General features: G+C 53.3%; 1 protein-coding gene across 1 annotated transcript; it reads right to left on the bottom strand.

The window, feature by feature from the left end:
* Positions 1–2,527: 2,527 nt before the first annotated feature.
* Positions 2,528–11,762, bottom strand: DOLPP1 (dolichyldiphosphatase 1). The gene is made up of 8 exons (XM_006205434.4): positions 11,536–11,762; positions 7,980–8,080; positions 7,633–7,717; positions 7,435–7,534; positions 7,106–7,204; positions 6,431–6,559; positions 5,865–5,954; positions 2,528–4,005 (listed from the first exon to the last, which is right to left on the bottom strand). The coding sequence occupies exons 1-8, from the start codon at positions 11,609–11,611 to the stop codon at positions 3,969–3,971; spliced, it is 717 nt and encodes a 238-aa protein (XP_006205496.2). The 5' UTR covers positions 11,612–11,762; the 3' UTR covers positions 2,528–3,968.
* Between the last annotated feature and the right edge of the window lie 7,222 nt (positions 11,763–18,984).

The raw sequence follows: 18,984 nt of genomic DNA, 5'->3' as shown, positions 1-18,984 counted from the left end.
GAGTTCTTTTAGTCTAGAAGGCAGGCAGGGTGGGGCAGACTTCTGGCTTTGCCTTCCTCTAGCTTTCCCTGCATTTGGGAGCTGGTGTCCAAGCAGCCAGTGGGCCCAATGGAAGGCCTCCTGGAGGAGCCAGGACTCTGAACCAGAACAGCACTCACCCCAGCCCGCATTCTTCACAGATAACTCCCACCTACCCGTGACTTGGGCCTCTCCAGTTCCATGGGCTGCAGGTGGGGACAACTCTCCCAGGGGACTGGGGGTCCCTATAGCCACAGGTTTGGTGATCGGAGCAGTGTGTGCTGACACCCAGGGCCTAAGGCCTCATCTGCTGCCCTGCACTGAGCCCAGCAGGAGTGGTGGCTGAACAGGTGTTTTGATCCAGCCCTAGCCACTGCCTTGGGCCATCAGGCCCCAGATCATGCAGTCACCCAACCAGAACTCTATACCTGTTCCCACCCTCATGCACTTGTGCCAGAGTCAACTGGGTGGCTTGTGGAGAGAGAAGGAGCATTCTGGCCCAAAGGAAGGCACATGTGAAGCCCCAGAGGAAGACGCCAAGTGTGGGAGGTCACCACGCCTGGGGGTGAGGTGCTTCACAGCCTGCAACAGTCATGTGAGGAGGATGGGGCCTGGCGCTCAGCGAGGGCATGCCATGTTTTCAAAGTCCCAGGGAGCAAGAAGTGGAGCTCAGACAATGCGGGGAGTGGGTGTTGCCTGAGGCCTGGCTGCTCCTTGGGACCTCAGCAAGGCTGGCAGGGTAGCGTAACACTGAGGAAGGGGTGCACGGGGGCCCATTCAGGCCACAAGCAGGAGTACCTGAATAGAATCTCACTGCAGTAACGCAGAGGCCTTGCTATGCCGCTGGAGAGCAGGGCTACCCGTGGTGTCTCCAGGCTGGGTCACCTAGTCTATACGGTGGAGATACGCAGTTCCTCTGGGTGCCCCGTGGAGTCCCAGGAAGCACGGCCCACGGCAGGAGCTGAGTGCTGTGTGAGCAATGCTAGGGCAGGGCCGCCACCACCCGGCCTGGGGCAGCAGGGAAGGAGACAGGGATTCAGGCTGAGAACACTGCAGACACCCACCCAGGATTCCTGAAACCCCATTTCTAAGAACCACATACGTCTGCCTAGGCAGGATTTTTTCCTGAAACAGCATCCCTCAGAAGTGGTAATCCCATTGCATTTGAGTTGTCACAGGTCTCAATACAGAGGCTCACTCAGTTCCTTAGAGCAGCAAAGTAGTGTTTGGGGAAGACATGTTTAGCGCCTACAACCCCAGTCAGTTTAGATGGAGTGCTGAGAGGTCCCCTGGTGGAACTGGTAAGGAAACAAAGAACAGTGAAGATTTAGTAATTATTTCTGAGGGTGTAACCTATGACCTCACGCTTTGCAAGTGCTGGGTGCAAGACAAGCGAGTGCTTTAAAGGTCTCTGGACAAGTTGGCGAGATTACCCACTCCTACAGGATTGATTTTTAAAATCCAACTGTCTGTTACGCCAAAGGGTTTGGAATAAAATTTCCAGGCACAGCATCATGCATGAAATCCAGAAGCTGCTGCTGTATACCAAACTGCTTACCCGCTGAGCCCAGGAGGAGTAGGGCAGCAGGCCCAGAGGTGGTCCCAGGGGCAGTCAGACCCTCATACCAATGATACAGATGAAGAACTAGAATTTTTTTTTTTTTGCAAAATATGAATGGAAAAGAACTGTTCTAAATTCATGTATTTTGTGCAATACATCAGTTGAAATTTGAGAATGTAATATAATTAATAAAAGTAATAAAGATGGCTTGATTTTTACCCAGAACCTCTAAAAGTTTGTCCAGTTTGGCATGAACTTGATTTTGGCTCTCTTCACTGGGAAAGTGCAGTGGCTGGAATCAAGGGCAGCCCTGGAGCAGAGCCCTGAGGTGGGGTGAGGGCTGGACCACATGGACCATGTTAAAGACCTGGGCTTTGATCCCAAGACACTGAGGAGGATGTTTTAGGAAGATGCTGAGGAATGGATTGAAGGGGCCTTACTAGGGTGAGGATGAGGGCAACCTGCCAGGAAGCTTTGCTGCCTCCTGGCAGGGGTCAGTAGGGGCCAGGACCCAGACTGGCCTGGGAGGCAGCGAAAGTGGCTGTTTCAAATATGCTTAAGAGATGGAGTGAGCAGGACTTGGTGACTGACTGAAACAGGGAAAGGAGGAGTTAGGCGACCCATATGTGGGGTGCCGGGCAGTTCTCTGAGAGCCCAAGCCGGGGATGTGTGTGAGTGGGGGTAACCTGAAGTGAGAGCAATGAATTTACCGAGGACTCAGGGATGCCCAGGGCTCACCAGACAGCCCTGTTCCTCTCTCCTGCTGCATTCTGGGAAACATCACAGAGGCCATTCAAACCCTGGCTTTGGGGGCTGGAGGGGACTAGATGTCTCAGAGATACTGAGTGATTTTCTAGTCTTCACCATATCCTTGCCCCTCAGGGTCATATGTCCCCACAGCTGCGCCCCAGCCTCCTCTCACGAGCTCAGTCAATGTGCTCAAGCTGCCAGAGTTCAAGATTTTATTTTAAAACAATAGTAAACAATTTGATTTTTCTTATGTCAAACCACCTCACACTTGGCTTGTCTCAGGCCAAAAGTAAAAAACAAAAATAAGAAGGGAAGGAAAGGAAAATGTGGACACTGACCAACCTTCCCCAGAAATAGGCCCCTGGTCCTGGCATCTGGAATGGCTTTGGACACTGTCTTTAACAAATGAGAAAAGAAAGCACCAAAATATTGTGCTTCAGCAGCAGATTAGGAACCTCCACAAAGAAAAGGCAGGGTGGGGTGAGGGGGGATTCGAACACAGGTCCCAAGCAGCCTGGTTCAGTTCTAGAAGCTTCTGAGTCTGGAAGCATCTCTTCTCCACTCTATTTGAAACTCCATTTCAAAGTGACTTTGAGACTGGGAGGAGCCATCCTCCGAGCTGGGCAGTGGGGCTCTGTAAGCCCACACACCCAACACAGGCTCGGGGCGACTCGAGCAGGTTCCCAGCGGCTTGGAGCCAGGCAGGGAAGGACAATGAATGTTCAGAGCACAGAGGAGAGGGAGGGGCCGGGCCAGCAGGCACCCACGGGCCCCCTTCTCTCACCGGCTCCCGGTTCCTCTGCATTTTGTTCAGGTGGAGATGAAGGCGAACCGCTACCAGATGGCAGGACAGAAAAGAGCTGTAAACAGCTTGGGTTTGCTCACCCACATGTGCAGGCTCTTTTGTCAGAAAGGGACCACTGTCTTGGGGACAGGGGACCAGAGAAAGCCCTTGTGGTGCAGGGTCAATGCGGACAGAACACAACAGCAGCCGCCAGATGCACGCGCTCTCTGGGCCCAGCCCCCACACAGGAAACACTGAACGAGGTTCTGGAATGGCATTGGCGGCAGGGAGGGTGTGGCGTGCTCCCTCCTCCGGGGCCCCCAGGCCACCTCTTGGGCCCAGGGAGAGAGGATCTGCCCCCTGGGGCCCGGACCAAGGGCCTGGGAAGCTGACCTGGGCCCCTCCGTACATAGGGCAGCCACCGCAGAGCAGGCTCTTCCGGCCCCATCTCCAAAATCCCATTTGCTTTTGACAAAACCAAAAAATAAATAGTGTGTATTTTTCACGCCACCTGGATTTCCCAGCCCTGGGACCCAGGGGTGCAAGCCCTCCTTCTCTACCCCACGCCCTGGTGCCCAAGCCAAGGGCACTTTACGCCCGACCGGGAGCTGGCAGCGCAGCGAGAGTCTCCGGCCTTGAGGTCCCCTGGCAGCAGGCCCTTCAGGGTCCTGGTTGAGGGGCTGGCTCAGCCCTTTGGTCCACCTTGTTCATTAAAATTAAAATAAGAAAAAAAAAAAGGCTCCACTTGGTGACTTGGATCTGTAGACATCTCTGCTTTGTCCCTCTGTCTGTCATCCATCCATCCTGCAAGGCATCATGCAGGCCAGATCTGGAGGTTGGAGCCACACTCACTGGTCACTGCAATTTGGTCCCCAGCTTGCGTTGTCTGTTCCTGCAAAATGGGGGTGGGTGTCAGATGAGGGGACTCCTGGCATTCAGTGACCCACCCCCTCAGCTGTCCCCTCCCTACCCACAGTCCCATCAAAATCAATGAATGTCCACCCCACCCCCATAGCCCTAGTGTTTGGCTTGAGCTGGGACAATCAGAGCTCCTGCCCTGGGACCTGGGACTTGGGCCACAGAGAGGGGCAACATCTCTGGCTGGGCCTGTATCACAAGTGCCTCAGCTCTGGAGTCCAGGTGCAGAGCCAGGAGGCCCGGGCAGGGGTGGGGGCCAGGATGACAGAAGAGAGGCGAGAGGGACCTGGCTGGATTCCAATAATCACGGGGAGTTCCCACTCATGGATAAGCCAGCAGTTGTGCTATCAACCCAAACAGATCAGAAGATAGTGACTTCTCCGTCTGGGATGTATGTAAGCAAAGGTTGGAGAACTATTGATGGAGGTTAGAGATTGGATCTGATTTGGGGATGGGGCTGTATCCACAATGAGGTCAGGAACCTGAGGGAAGCAGGGATAGTCCCACTTCCTGGAGAGCCTGGCTGAAGCTCAGAAAGGAGGTTGGGGCTCGTCTAGAGTCCCAGCTGAAATTCAGAAACCTAACTGCACCCACAGATCCTGTGTGATGCCCCCAGTCTCATCCCAGGGCTGGCCTTCTTGTTCCCTGGGCTCCGGCCACACCTGCCTCTCTGTTTGGTGGACTCACCAAGCTTTGTCCTATCTCAGAAGCTTTGCACACACTTTTCCCTATGCTGAGGGCACTCCCTGCCAAACCCCAACTTCACCAGGCCTGCTCCCGTCCCAGTCAGGTTTCTCTCACCTGTCACCTGGCCCAACCACCCCACCCCAACATCACATTTCTGTCACAAGCTCTCAAGCCCAAGGCGCTGATCACACAAGTAGATGCCTCATTCCTCATGTCTCCCTCTGCCAGCCACTGCCCTCACTTTGCGCCCATCCCCAGCACACAGACTGGCACAGACCAGGTATGCCTGGAAATTTTGGTAAAGAAGGCAGGTGGTAACCAGCTGGGCAGGGCAGCACCTGGAGGTATGGGGCAGGCAGGGCAGGGCCACTCTGGGAGCTAGGTGGAGAGCCTGGGCCAGCTGGGGCCTTCCGCCAATAATGGGATTGCCTGCCCTAACCCCCTCAAATCCCCTTTCCTCACGGATCGAGGGCTTTAGCCTTAAGTTCGTTAGGATAATTTGAACCATGATGTACTGGCACATTTTCTGGCTGCTGCAACTCCCTACCCCATCCCATGTTCCCTCTCTCACCAGGAGCCCAGTATTCCTCAGGAAGCCTCCCAGGCTTACACTGAAGCCCAACCTCACCTCAGCTCCCCTCTGAACCTGGGGAGAAGCCAGGCCTTCCCCACCCCAGATGGCACCCCACCCAGGCTTTGGCGCGAGTGGAGAGGAGAATTGAGTCAGGAGGCTCCAAAGCTAGATTCGCCCTGACTTGCTGTACAACCACGGGCGCCCCTCACTGCCCCTGGGATCACCCCCCATAAGGAAGTGTCTGGACTAAGCAGTCCCAAGGTAGGGTCCACACACAGGCACCCTGGGAAACTTGGCTGCCCCGTTCTCCGGTTCTGAAGCATGGCTCTGGGCCAAAGCAGCCTGGGGTTCCAGCCCAGCTCCCACACCCACAATCTGCAAGTCCTTGGTCAAGTGACTCCTCTCCTCTCTGAGCCCCAGTTTTCTCATCTGTAAGATGGGGTTCAGGGGAGGATTTGATGAGGTGGTGTAAGAAAAGTGCTTAGGCAAGTGCCTGGCCCTTGGGGAGCCTTGCAAAAATGGGGGCAGAGCTGCCCTAGGGCTACCCAGTAACTGCTGTCCCCTGGACTCACCTGGCTTCTGCCCGGGTTACTGTGTACTCAAACCAGAGTACGTTGGGAATGAGGCTCGTGTCGCGGATTAGGAAGAACTCAGAGACAGGCCTGGGGAGAAAGACATGCAGAAAGTCAGGACCGTATCAGTCTGTGCCCCAACCAGTGCCTGGGCCAGGGGTGCTCCCTCCTCTGAGCACTCAGTCTTTGCCTGGCCTGTGACCCCAGGGCCACTGAGAGACCCAGACATGTCACCCATGTGACACTCAGGCAGGGATACTGCCCCACGGTATACACAGCCCAGAAGGACTCGGACTGCTTTCTAAGTCCCTCAGAGGCTAGGCAAGGACGGAGGCCAGCACCTTGGTTTCTGGGCTGAGGAAACCCCTGGGGGAGGTGGAAGCCAGGCAAGCGGGGCTGGCAGCCTTATGCCCACCAGAGGCCTGGGCACTAGGGCCTCCCAGGGAAACAGGGTCAGGGCGCATGGGTCCTCCCACTGATGGCCCCTTCTGCAAGAGGGGATAGGAGCCATAATGTCTGGGAATGTGGGGGGAGCAGGGACAGCAACAGGGGCAGGAGACAGTTACCAGGCTGCTATCCTAGGAAACAGTGGGGTGAGGACCTCCTGGGTGAAGACAAACCAGGCGATGGCCATGAGGCCTCCAGCAATGCCCCCATAGAGGACCTGGCTCCAGGTGTGATACAGCAGGTAGACCCTGGGCCAAAGACAGGGAAGTTCATGAGAGCCAGCCAGAGACAGGCCTGCACAATCCCCCCCACCCACCCAAATGCCAGCTTCCCTGGGACCTCTGCATGCACATGGGGAGACATACACAGACAGGACAGACTCATGTGACCACATGGACTCAGATCTACTTTCACAAGGAGGTGGGGATTTGGACCCCAACAACTGCTCCCCTAACTCTATAAGTGAAAGGATGGCTCGGCTGAGATCTGCCTTTCTGTCTAGCCCTTGAACTCAGAATTTGTCTGCAAGGGGCTCCTCCAGGATACTGGGAACAGATGGCTGATGTGTAGGTATCCCCAGAAACATGGGCCCAGCCAAGAGGAGAGAGCAAGGACTGGGCTGGAAGGGGCAACTGGAGCCCTGTCCCTTTAAAATGAGACAACAGGGACCCCCTTCTCAGCCTTGCCCTACAGAGTCCGGGACTTGGGTCCATAGTGGGGGCCACTAGGGACCAAGAATCCAGCAAGACCCCAGCGGGCCAGGTGTGGGGCGGGAGCTCTCCTCCCCTCCGTACCTGCTGTAGGAGACTAGAAAGGCCATGGTGAGGAGCCCCAGGGAGAGCACGTGCCTCCAGATCAAGTCCAGGAATCTGGCGTTGTTCGTTTGGTGCATTCTGGGAAAACAAGCCTGTCAGATGGCCTCAGCCCACAGCCTAGAGCCAAGGCCTCCCAGCAGCCCTGGCCCCATCCACATGCTCCCTAGGCATCTTCTGCCTTGGCTACAGCTCCTCCCACCCCCAGGAGAGGCCAGGCTCCAAGGGGCATCCAAAGGGCTAGCAGTGAGTCCCTGGCAGAGCCCAGCCTGGGCCAGTTCAGGGACACCCTAGCTAGGGCAGAAGCTCACCTTAAATACAGGAAAAGGAAGGAATAGACGGAGAAGAACCACATAAACTGGGAATGGCTGGAGGGCATCCCGTATTTGGTGCCCACTCCCATGTGGGGGCCTAGGAGAGAGAGAGCAGAGCATGATGGGAAGATGCAGGCCTCCCAGCAATGCCCCCACCTGGGGGACCCCCCCAGATGGCCACGGCCTGGGCCCTACCTCCACAGGGCCGTGGCTCCTGGATGACGTGTTTGATCAGCCAGTTGACCCCCTCGTTCAGTGCCAGGCCCCCGAGGAACGAGATCTGCCAGGGAGATGTGTGGTCAGCTGGGCCGCTGTATGTCTTCTGGTCACCACCCAGCCCAAAGACCGTGGCCTCTAACTAAATCTCCCAGCCCAACTAGTGAACCACCTGGAACCAGCCAGGAGGCTCCACACACCTCAAGAAGGGTGGAGGCATGGGAGGGAATGTAAAGCCCCTGGGATGGACTGGGGTGGCCCCTCCTCCCTGGGGTGGGAGCGCTGGGGAGCAGCGTGGCCGGGGGGCGGCAGACAGACTCACTCACCGTGTGCAGCTCCCTCTTGAATATGATGAGGGTCACAAAACCGACAATGATAAATATGGGACTGAGGCTCAGGTAGGCAAGGAGGTGGCCAGAGAGATCACCTGGGCAAGATAAGGAGCACAGGATGAAGACAGAGCATGGCCATCGAAGAGGGCATGGCCCCCAGCAAGGCAATCAGAGAGGCTGTCCCAGCTGGGCCCAGAGTGCAGGGCCAGGCAGCTGTGGACGCCTCAGTGCACCAGCTGACCACTCCACCTCAGGTATGGGCACAGCGTGCCTGGGTCTGTTTACTGAGCCCTCAAGTTCACAGATCGTGAGGTTAAAGCAGGTGCCTTGACTGTCCCCATTCTATAGATGAAGAGACTGAGTCACACAGGGGTTGCATGACTTGTCCAAAGTCACACAGCCAGAATGAGGTGGGATCTGATTAAAATCCAGGTCTCTGGCCTGGTACAGGTACTATACCCATCACTCCACTAAGCAGAAATCTAAACCATCCTTGGTCTGTACCAGGAGACAGCTCAGCGGGACACAGGTGTCTCCGGAACGCAGTGCTGTGCTGAGGCTGCCCCAGCTAAGCCCTAGGGCTCCAGTGGAACCTGGTATTCTCTGGACATCATACAAACATGGACCTACACTGCAAACCCTGACAGGGACCAAGGCCAGGGGCAAAGAGAAGGTTGCATTGCCCACTATGGCCACTTGTTGCAGTAACAGCTTCTCACCATCCCCCTACTGGCAAAAAATTAGCTACCTATTGAATATCTGCTTTTTATCCACCAACAGGCCAAGGGAGGGAGACAGTGTGAGGACCACCAGCCCCTTTGAGAGGTGAGGACCCTGAAGCCAACAGACGAGAGCCACTTACCCCCTTGCTCAAGGGCAGAATCCAAAGGCCACCCTCGTCATCTGAGACAGGGCAGCTACGTGGCCACTGTGGGGTCAGAGGGCATGGTTCAGTTCCTGTGCCAGCACTTGCTGGCTACATGACCTCAGGCAAGGACTTCACCTCCCTGAGACTCAGCTCTCTCACCCATGAAACGGAAATCTTACTACCCACCTCCTATAGTTGTGGGAGCTTTGATGTGACCAGGCCTGTGACACACCCAGCTCAGTCCCTGACACCCAAGATACTACCACGTTGGGAGAACCCAGCGTGGGAAATGGTGCCACCATGAGCCTGGCAGCAGGAAGGTGCCCACACAGGACTGTGCCCAGGTTCCAGGCTGAAGAAATGGGCACACACCTGGCCTCACTCACACCTACCCAGGGTAGGGCTGACTGAACTGGCCTGGGAGAGCAGGCCAGCAACACAGGTCCAAGTGTGGGTGCAGCCATAAGCCCGCTGGATGACACTGGGTGAGGCCCTTCCCTTTTCTGGGTCTCTGTCTCCTCATCCAGACAATAGCTCCTTCCAACCCAGAGATTCTGGGTCTCTCAGCTGCCCAGCTGATGCCCAGAGCACTGGGTCATGAGGACAGAAAGTAGCTGGTACCCCTAAACCTTTGGCCATTTCCACGGCCTATCCCACTGCAAGGCACTACCCTTGGGACTTCCTGCAGATACTGTTGGCCACTCTAGCTTCACCATTTCTCTGATCGAAGCCCCTCTGGATAAGTCCCACCTCAGCCCTGCTCATCAGGCCCTGCAGTCCTGGCCCTGCTTCCCTCCCACCCTCTGCTCCAGTTCCAGGGAACAAAGTCTAGTTCGCTGAAAGCACTGTACTCTGTCCTACTTCTGGACCTTTGCACACACTGTTTCCCCCACCCGGGATGCTGTCTAGGTTAACGCAACATAAATTAAGTACCCATCACAGCGGGAAAAAAAAAAAAAGACACATTCCTGCCATTGCCCAGCTCTCAGAATCTATAACCGGGGCACCATTCTTGACACCACTCGTAAATGCAGATATCCAGCCAGTGGCCAGTGTCTGTCTCGCCCTTTCCATGGGAGGCTCCATGAGTGCAGGGATAGGATCTCTACACTCCATTCAATCCCTCAAGTCCAGCACAGTGCCTGGCACTTAACTGGGCTCCAAAATTATGTTAAATGATTGGAGAATGGATGAAGGAAGCAAGGGTCAGTGTGATGAAGCGTGCAAAGGAAATGTGCAGGGATTCACAGAAGAGTTAGCGGACGACTAGACCTCAAGGGAGGCCTCCAGGCTGAGCCAGGTCTCTCCTCCAGGTACCCACAGTCCCTGCAAAGTGTTCCTCATCACAGCCTGAGTCATGCTGCTCACATCTGCCAGGTTCCTTCTCCTCGTTATGAGAACCCGAGAAGCTACTCCCAGGCCAGGGAGGGGAAATCATGAAGGTGCTGAGGCCTTAGGCAAGTCCCTTCCCCCACCCAGGCCTTGGTTCCTCTCCTATAAAGTCGAGGTTTTTCACAGTCCGGGAGTCCCGGGAGATTATCGGCCTGTTCACCATTCTAAATACAGAGTAAGCCCAGGGCCTAGCATTCAAGAGGCGCTCAGTGGATATCAGCTGAAAGACGGATGAATGGTGGGTGGGCAGGCAGGCAGGCAGACGGTAAGACCACCCCATCCCCAGTATAACCCACAACACCTAGGGTCAAAGTTACCTGGCATCCAACCCTGGGGCCCTCAGTAGAGCCAGGTTCTCACATCTCTGCCTATAAGAGCAGCATGAGCAGACCCTTCCAGGAGCAACCAGAGCTCAATGAGGGGGCCCCCAGCCTCACCCAACACCCAACCATCTTACCCAGAGATGGCAGGGTGAGCTTGAGAGGGTCCTGGGAAGGTGGGATCTTGTTAACTGCAGTTATTTATTGAATGCTTACTGTATGCCAGGCACTGCACTCAGCATTTCTCACACCTCCTGTTTTCGATTCTCACACCACCACTAGAAGGGAGGCACTGTGATTAGTTCCACTTTAGAGAGGCACAGAGAGGTGAAGTCACTTGCACAAGGCCTCAGCCTGAACTCTGACCCCAAGGCCCAAGCTCTGCACCACTCTACTAGACCGCTTCCAGAAAGGTCACTACAGGAACTCCCAGATGGAAAACCCTGCGCTTCTACGAATGTGTCTGATGGGAAGCTCCAGAAGTCAACATCCCGGGGGCTGCCTGGCCTCGATTTGCACACTCCTAGCAATGGGGATCTCTTTCTCACAGACAGCCCAGAAGCACTGTTCGAAGGAAACAGGCACTCCCTACATGCCTGGGATAGAGTCTGGCCTCTCTGGCTTCAGAAAGGCCAGCAAGAAAGGCTCAGGTCCAGGCTACTGATCCTTTCCCGCTTCACACAGACCCTCACCCCATTACAACCCACCCGAGCCCCTGGACCCGGCGGAGCTCCCGGGTCGCGCAGCCGCAGAGTACGCGAGCGAACCGCTCAACGATTTCGCCCAGCTCATCGCCGCACCACTGCGCCTGCGCGGCGCGCGCGCCGGCCGAACCCCTCCATGGCTCACTGTTTGACAGTTCCCACCCCGGTCCCGCGGCGCCCCCTCCGCGGGCTTGCGCCGGCCGGAGGGCCCGGGGCTGACGGGCTGGCCCCAGGAAGGCGTCCTCGGGGCTGGGGTCACCTTTTACCTGCAGGATATTCGACGTGGGTGAGGGTCACCGGCCGCCATGAAGCGGGGAGCGAGCACTGTCCGTCCGCTGCCATCTTACCCGGAGACCGGGCTTCGCCGAGCAGCCAATGAGGAACCAGGGGGGCGGTGGCCCTGACCTATCACGCCAGGGAGACGCCACGCACCCAATCGGAGGCCGATACAGGTAGCGACGCAGCCATTCAGCGTGCAGGCTGTGGGGCTGGCCCGTGCGTCGGATTGGAAAGCAGGGCCCCTAGGAGCCTGCGAGCCGGCCAAGCCGGTGCCCAATCTGGGGTGAGCGCAGGTAGACGTCTGGCCAATCAGAGAAGAGGAGGGGTTTAGCACACAACAGAGAGCAGAATAGCCAATCAGAAGGTGAGACCGGCTCGCGGTGTGGGCAGGGCAGGCCAATCAGATGTTAGCTTCGGGGGCGTGTTGAACTTTGGTGGGAGCTTTGGTTTGACGGAGACCTGCGCCGAGTGCAGGCTTCCTCGGTACCGGGAGCCCGTCGGGGGTCTGCGGGACCTAGGCGCCCATTATAGCTCGTCCTCGAAGCGGGGAGGCGGCCTCGGCATGATAGGGTCTGAACCCACTTTCAGTTATGAGTAAACTGAGGGCAGAGACCCAGAAGGGACTTGTTTTCCTTTTCCCTTTACTGACCGGCAACAGAGCAAGTCTCACAAAACGGACCACCTTTCTTCGGGGGCGAAGCGCACAGTTGGCGCCCCAAATGCTTTATGGACTGGAAGCTTACTGGTGCTAAGAGTGGAAGCTTAATTGAAATTAAGAAAGACTCTGTCCCTCATTTCATTCAATTAGCACGTTTATTGATTCAGTCATATTTATGCTGCTTAATGAATCATCTTGGGAGCATTTTAAATGAGAGGCTGGTTTTCCACCTACACCTCAGTTTTCCCAAAACATTCCTCTCAGTGTCCTACAAGGCCTTGTGTAAACAGCCACACCTTACCACCCACGTCCCCTTTTCCTACTGCCACTGTCTCTCTGGCTAGACTTTAGTACTTACAGTCCAGGTAAAGTGTCCTGGCTCCACTTGTCTCCTAGCCTTTGCACATGCTGTTCCGGCTGCCTGAAATGCATCACCTCTTCTGCCCTGCTTTGCTTGGCCAAGTCTGGCTCAGGTGTCTGTTCTCCCTGAGAGGTTTCCATGGCCAGGAGGGGGGCCTCCCCTGGGCTCTCACAGCTGCATCTCCTCTCCTACCTCAGTGCTGACCTCACTGGACTGTGATTGGTTCCTTGTCTGTCTCTCCCAGTGAACAACATTTCGAGGACTTCATGCAGCACTACAATCAGCTTGTAGAAAATGGGGCCCAAGTTGATCCAGTAGATCTGAGTTGGAGCCTGGGAGTCTACATTCTTATGTCTTCTGGGGTTCTGAGATCAGTGGTTCCAGCCACAACTGGAGAAGACCCGGGCAACATGAAGACAGAGCCTGTTATGTATTGAAGATGGGCCCAGGCCGATGCTAGAACAAACACCTGATAGATAGCATAAGTGCTTATGAGAAGTGAGAATACAGCAGAGAATTCAACTGACCAGAGTGGCTCACTCTGTGAGTCTGCCAGGCAGCTGGAGTCAGTACCATGGGCTGGGCTGAAAGGGCTGGGGCGGGGGGGATGGTGACTCAAAACCCACTAGCGAGCCAGGAGGTCCCAGCCCCCCCCCACAACTGTACACAGCTACCCACCCAGTCCAACCTGGGCTTGTCTGGGTCAGCTGGCCCCACTTCCCTGTCACCTGCCCTCAGCTACCTCAGGCACTGCCATTATTAGCCTCCGACAGGCAGGATGTGTGAGAAGTGGGCTGTGAGTTTCCCAGAATAGTCCCCTGGGACGAAGCAGCCATCCCTGGTTAGAAGCCATTTCACGGATGAGCAAATCAGCCCGAGAGGCCAAGCCCTTGAAATCCAGGCCTATCTGACTCCAGAGTCCTCTCACCTCAGGGCGAAATGTTCTGTAAAAAGTGATGAGGGTGAGGAACTGCAAAATGAGAAGGAGTTATCTGGGGTGGGGTTGCCCTGGCAGAGGGATGAAACAGCACAGGATGAAATGGGCAAGAAAGAGGGAGGGGTAAGGTGCTGGGAGTGTGGGGATCGGCAGGGGCCTGGCCTCCCAAAACTTTGAGGGCCCACTATTGTTGAGTACAGAGGGGAGCTTGAAAGATGGTTTAGTTATTTGGTTTGCTTTTGCTTTTGCAACAAATTCAAATATAACATTCATACAGGAAAATCCAGAAATTCGAATGTGTATAGCTTGATGAAGCTTCACAAACTTAACAAGCCTGTGTAAGCAGCACCCCAGATCAAGACCCAGAGCCCCAGAAGCTCCTGACACCCCCTCTAGGCTAAGATGACCACCATCCCAGCTTCTAACACTATACGTTAGGTTGGTCTGATCTGCATACTTCCTATAAGCAGAATCCTACTGTATGTACTTTTTGCGTGTTTCTCCTTTCACTAGCATTATGTTTGTGAAATTTTTGTCCATGCTGTGGCCTCTAGTTGTAATTCACTCTTGCTGTTAGTATTCCGTGGCGTAAACACATCATAGTTTATTTTCCATTCAACTTTTGATAGATATTGGGATGTTTCCAGGTCTGGGGTTTGAGGAATAGTGCTGCTAGGAACATCTTAGTGCATACCTTTGGTGTACGCGTAGATGCTTTTCCGATGGAGTTGTGCCATTGCAGGGTCCCACAAGATGGCAAAGATGACAGTTCAGACCTGCCGTGAAGCCAAGGAGCTGGGCGGTGCAGGCATGAATGCTGTGAGGAGACCCCTACGAGGCTGCAGGAGCCACTCATTTCCTCTGTGAGCTGACGGGTGGACCAGTGATGCACCTGGTATCACTCTGAGCATCCTGGGGTGTGCTCCATCCTTAGTCACTCGTGTTATCTCCACTACAAGCCGCGAGGCAGCTCTTAATGTGCCCACTTTGTAGCTAAGGACAGTAAGGCTCTGGGTGTCCCACCTCAGAGCCTGACTGTCACCTGGCTAGTGTGTGGCAGAGTCAGGGTTGAATCCAGATCTACCTGATAGGCAGGACCACCTTCTGAACCACCCTGCATCCCATCAACCAAACTGCAGGCTGCCTCCTCCCACTGCCCGGAGGAGTCCTCAGACAAGCCCCAGCTGTCCCAGGCAGGGCCGGCCTTTCACTTTGACCTCTCCTCTGGCAGAGAGTTCACAGACAGGGCGGCCCCCAGATTAGAGGCACGAAGTCTTCTACGTCTGTGCACCACACCCCAGCCACACAGGCTTGTGCTCAAAGTCCTGAGGAAACTCTTCCCTTCTCTAGGGGTGGTTCCCCGAAATGTGTCAGCTGCCACCCCCTAGATTAGAGGTTCATTCATTCACTTCAGGGACTATTTGAGCGCCTCAGTGGTGCCAGACCATGTGTATGTGTCAGTGATGAAGAGAGAAAGGTGGGGAGGAGGAAGGACGCTGCCCTGGAGAATCTCCCATTCCCATGGGGGTCGTGTTGCTCCTGGATCCCAAAGATGCCAGTAAGAAAGACAGACGATCTCAAAGTAGGAGTGACAGTTTTGGCTTCAAAACCTCTGAGAGGAGCCACTCATGGTCTGTGTGTCAGAGTAGAAGCTTCTGGAAGACAGGGCCTAGAGTTCCAAACATCATGGGGCCAAGTCTTCGAGACACATTGGCTCAATCCCGTGGGCCGCAAGTGCCCCTGGTTTGTGGAATGTGCTGACTGCCATGGTGTAAATATTCTTTTGTGGCCACTTTCTAGCCACCACCATGGTGGTTCTGAACAAGCAGTTAGGGAGAGATGCAGTCAGCAGATGGGGTGGGAGCCGGCGCCAGCGCACTCTGCCGCTGCCTGTGTGGCATCTGGCACAGTGCTTGGCACACAGTAGGTGCACAGGAAATACAAACGAATGATCCTTCTTCAACTGTCCTGTTGCATTTGTCTGCGCACCCTGGGAGCCATTTCTATTGTGATTGAAAGGACTGTTTACTGAGCAGTTGATGTGAACCACATCGTGGGCCAGAGACAACACTATGGATCTTATCCTCCACAACCCACCCCGCTTCACGCTGCATGAGAATCAGCCTTGTGGGTGATGGGGCAGAAGCCCTACAGCTGTTTGTGGCCCAATGTAAACTCAAACAACTCCAAGGGGAAGGACATCGGGCATGGACACAGCATTGGGCGGGACTCAGGAGACATGAATGTCCATCCTGGGGCTGCCAGAAACTACTGTATGCACTGGGGAGGTCATCCTCCCCTCTCAATTTCCCTCTCATCAACAAGGGGGCTGGAGTCAGTTACCCACTGCTGTGTAACAAGCCAGCCCAAAGCCTAGTGCCTTAAGATCATCACCATTTTTTAAAATTTTATCTATCTATCTATCTATCTATCTTCCCTTAACAGAGGTGCTGGGAATTGAACCCAGGACCTCGTGCACACCAGGCATACATTCTGCCTCTGAGTTAATTATACCCCCACCCTAGACCATCACAATTTTATTGTTCAAGATCTGCCACTTGGCAGAGCTCAATTCAGCTGGGTCACTCATGCAGCTGGTGACTTGACTAGGCCTGTACAGTCCAAGGGGCCTCCCTCAAATCTGGCACTTAGGTGGGGCTGCTGGCCAGGGTGCCACATTCTCCTCCATGTGGCTTCCCCAGCAGAGTAGCCAAGGTTTTCATGGCTACAAACACTCTGCAAGAGGGCAAGTCCCAGTGCACCAGGGCTCACCAAGCCTCTGCTTGCATCACGTCACTCTTGTCGCACTGGCCAAAGCAGGTCACATGGCCAAGGTCAGAGCTGACATGGGACAGAACTATACAAGGACATGGATTCCAAGAGGCATGATTGTTGGGGCTGTGATTCTAATAGTCCACTGTCCGCCACAGAAATAAATGGGCCAGGATTCCCCTGAGGGCCTTCCCAGCTCTGTCTCTGGGATTCTGAGCTTCCAGGGAGTTGTTATGCTAGAAAGGACGTGCTCAAAGTCTGATTTGGGGCCGGGGGGTGTCTTAAAGACCCAGGAGACAGCTCAAAGGGTCTCCTGCTTGTCAAATATGTGACCAAATGAGCATCAGAAAACTGATTGTAACTGATTGTAAATATCGAACAAAAAAACCTGCAAGTCCATAGTGGTATTCAAAAGAGAAAAGGTAAAACTCATTGCAGAATGCTATTCAGCAACAGAGAAATAAAATACCAATACATGCCGTAAAATGGATGTATCTCAAAAACATTATTCTGTGTAAAGAAGCCAACCACAAAAGACCATATATTGGATGGTTCCATCTCCTGGAAATGTCCAGTAAAGGCAAATCTTGAGAGAAGGTAAATTAGTGATGACCTGGGGGCTGGGGGATTCACTACAATTGAGCACAAGAGGGCTTTTGGGGGTGATGGAAATACTCGAACGATATTGTCGTAACAGGTACACACTTCTGTTAAGTGATTAAAAACAAATGGTTAAAGTGAGTGTATTCTCTGGCATACAAATCATACCTTTATAAAGCTGTTTAAACCAAACACTTATCTGCCAGCATTGGAGGTAATCATATCAGCTTGTGTCTAGAATCGGTAAGGGAAAGATTCAGACGTCTATCCTCCTTTTAGGTGGAACTGGAGTCCATTTCCAGTTGGCTGAGAGAAGCTTCTTTTCAGAATCCCAGCAGATATTAGAGAGCTGTTGATCATTTTTAAGGTGTGATTATGGTATTGTGGTTATGCCGGAGAACTACCTTATTTTCAAGACCTGCTTATTGAAGTAGTTTAGGAAGGAAGTACAAGCCTAAAACATAACCTAAAATATTTTAGAAAAGAACTATATACATGAAATAATATGGAAAGATGTTTATTACTGACTCAAAGTGTTGATTTTATGGGTGTTCTTTATACGGTTTCCTTTTTAACACTTCTGGACATTTAAAGTTTTCAAAGTGAAATTTTTTTTTTAAGTACAGTTGTCCCTCCCTTCTCCACAGTTTTGCTTTCCAAGACTGCAGTTCCTCTCAGTCAACCACAGTCCAAAAATATTAAGTGGAAAATTTCAGAAGTAAGCTCATGCATTTTCTTTCTTTTCTTTTTATATTTTTATTGAAGTGTAGTCAGTTTACAACGTCGTATCAATCTCATACATTTTAAATTGTGCACCGTTCTGAGCAGCGTGATGAAATCTCGTGCCATCTCGAGCCATCCCACTCTGTCCCCACCTGGAATGTGAATCATCCCTTTATCCAGTGCATTCATGCTGGATACGCTGCCTGCTCTTTAGTCACTTAATAGCCACCTGGGTTATCAGAATGACTATCACAGTATCACAGTGCTTGTGTTTGAGTAACCCTCATCTAACTAAATAATGGCCCTCAAGCATGAGTGTTGTGATGCTACTAATAAACAAATAAATATCTAATTACCTCCCCCACCAAAAAATAAATAAAAATAAAATATAAAAAAGAGTAGTGATGCTGGCAATTTGGATATGCCAAAGAAAAGCAGTTAAATGCTTCCTTTAAGTGAAAAGGTGAAAGTTCTTGATTTAATAAGAAAAGGGAAAACACCATATACTGAGGTTGCTAAGATCTACAGTAAAGATGAACCTTTTATCCAAGAAATTATGAAAGAGAAAGAAATCCAAGCTAGTTTTGCTGTCCTACCTCAAGCTGCAAAAGTTTCAGCCACAGTGGATGATAAGTGATTGGTTAAGATGGAAAAGACATTAAATTTGTACGATATTTTGAGACAGACCGTATTCACATAACTTCTATTACAGAATAGTTGTAATTGTTCCATTTGATTATTGTTGCTGTTCGTCTCTTACTCTACCTAACTTACATAAATTAAACTTTATCATTGGTATGTACATATAGGAAAAAACATAGTATATATATAGGGTTCAGTACTGTCTCCTGTTTCAGGCATCCACTGGGGGTCTCGGAACATACCCCCAGCCCATAACAGGCGACTACTGTTCCTTTCAAATAAACTGTGATGTCCCGCTGCCTGTGAAAACTTCTGAAGAGCTGGCAGGCTCAGATCTGCTCCATTCCTGGTCCAGCCCCTCACTCTGGTTCTCACCAGCTCAGGCATTCACAGTGACCCAGAGGCTGAGTCTATACCACCTGCCGGGTCAATGCCTTTATCTTAGAGATGTGGACACTGAGGCCCAGAGAAAAGCGACCTCACCAAGAAGCTACCCGAGCTAGATCCACGCCCAGGCTGCCCATCCACATCTGTCCCTTCAGCATTGCACAGGCGCTCTCCTCACCTTCACCAGGACCCTCCCTGCCTAGGGACACATGGCCCTGCCAGACTGCCATGCGACCCCAAGTGGGCTTACAGTCCCCACCGGGCTGCCCTCCACCTTTGCCCTGCTGGCACCACCCCCAAATAGTACCCCAAAGAGCAGGTCTCTAGGAAGTAACGGCCACATGTGCACAGCAACA

The sequence above is a fragment of the Vicugna pacos genome, chromosome 4 (genome assembly GCF_048564905.1).
Source record: "Vicugna pacos chromosome 4, VicPac4, whole genome shotgun sequence".
Classification (NCBI taxonomy): domain Eukaryota; kingdom Metazoa; phylum Chordata; class Mammalia; order Artiodactyla; family Camelidae; genus Vicugna; species Vicugna pacos.
The sequence above is the reverse complement of the archived record's forward strand: the minus strand, read 5'-3'. Positions and strand labels throughout refer to the sequence as shown.

Excerpts from the sequence above, each read along its gene's own strand:
- DOLPP1 (XM_006205434.4), bottom strand. The coding sequence starts at position 11,611 with ATGGCAGCGGACGGACAGTGCTCGCTCCCCGCTTCATGGCGGCCGGTG. Across the intron at positions 7,718-7,979 it reads TCAAGAGGGAGCTGCACACG|ATCTCGTTCCTCGGGGGCCT; the intron begins GTGAGTGAGTCT and ends TCTCCCTGGCAG. Across the intron at positions 5,955-6,430 it reads TTTCCTAGGATAGCAGCCTG|GCCTGTCTCTGAGTTCTTCC; the intron begins GTAACTGTCTCC and ends CTTTCTCCCCAG.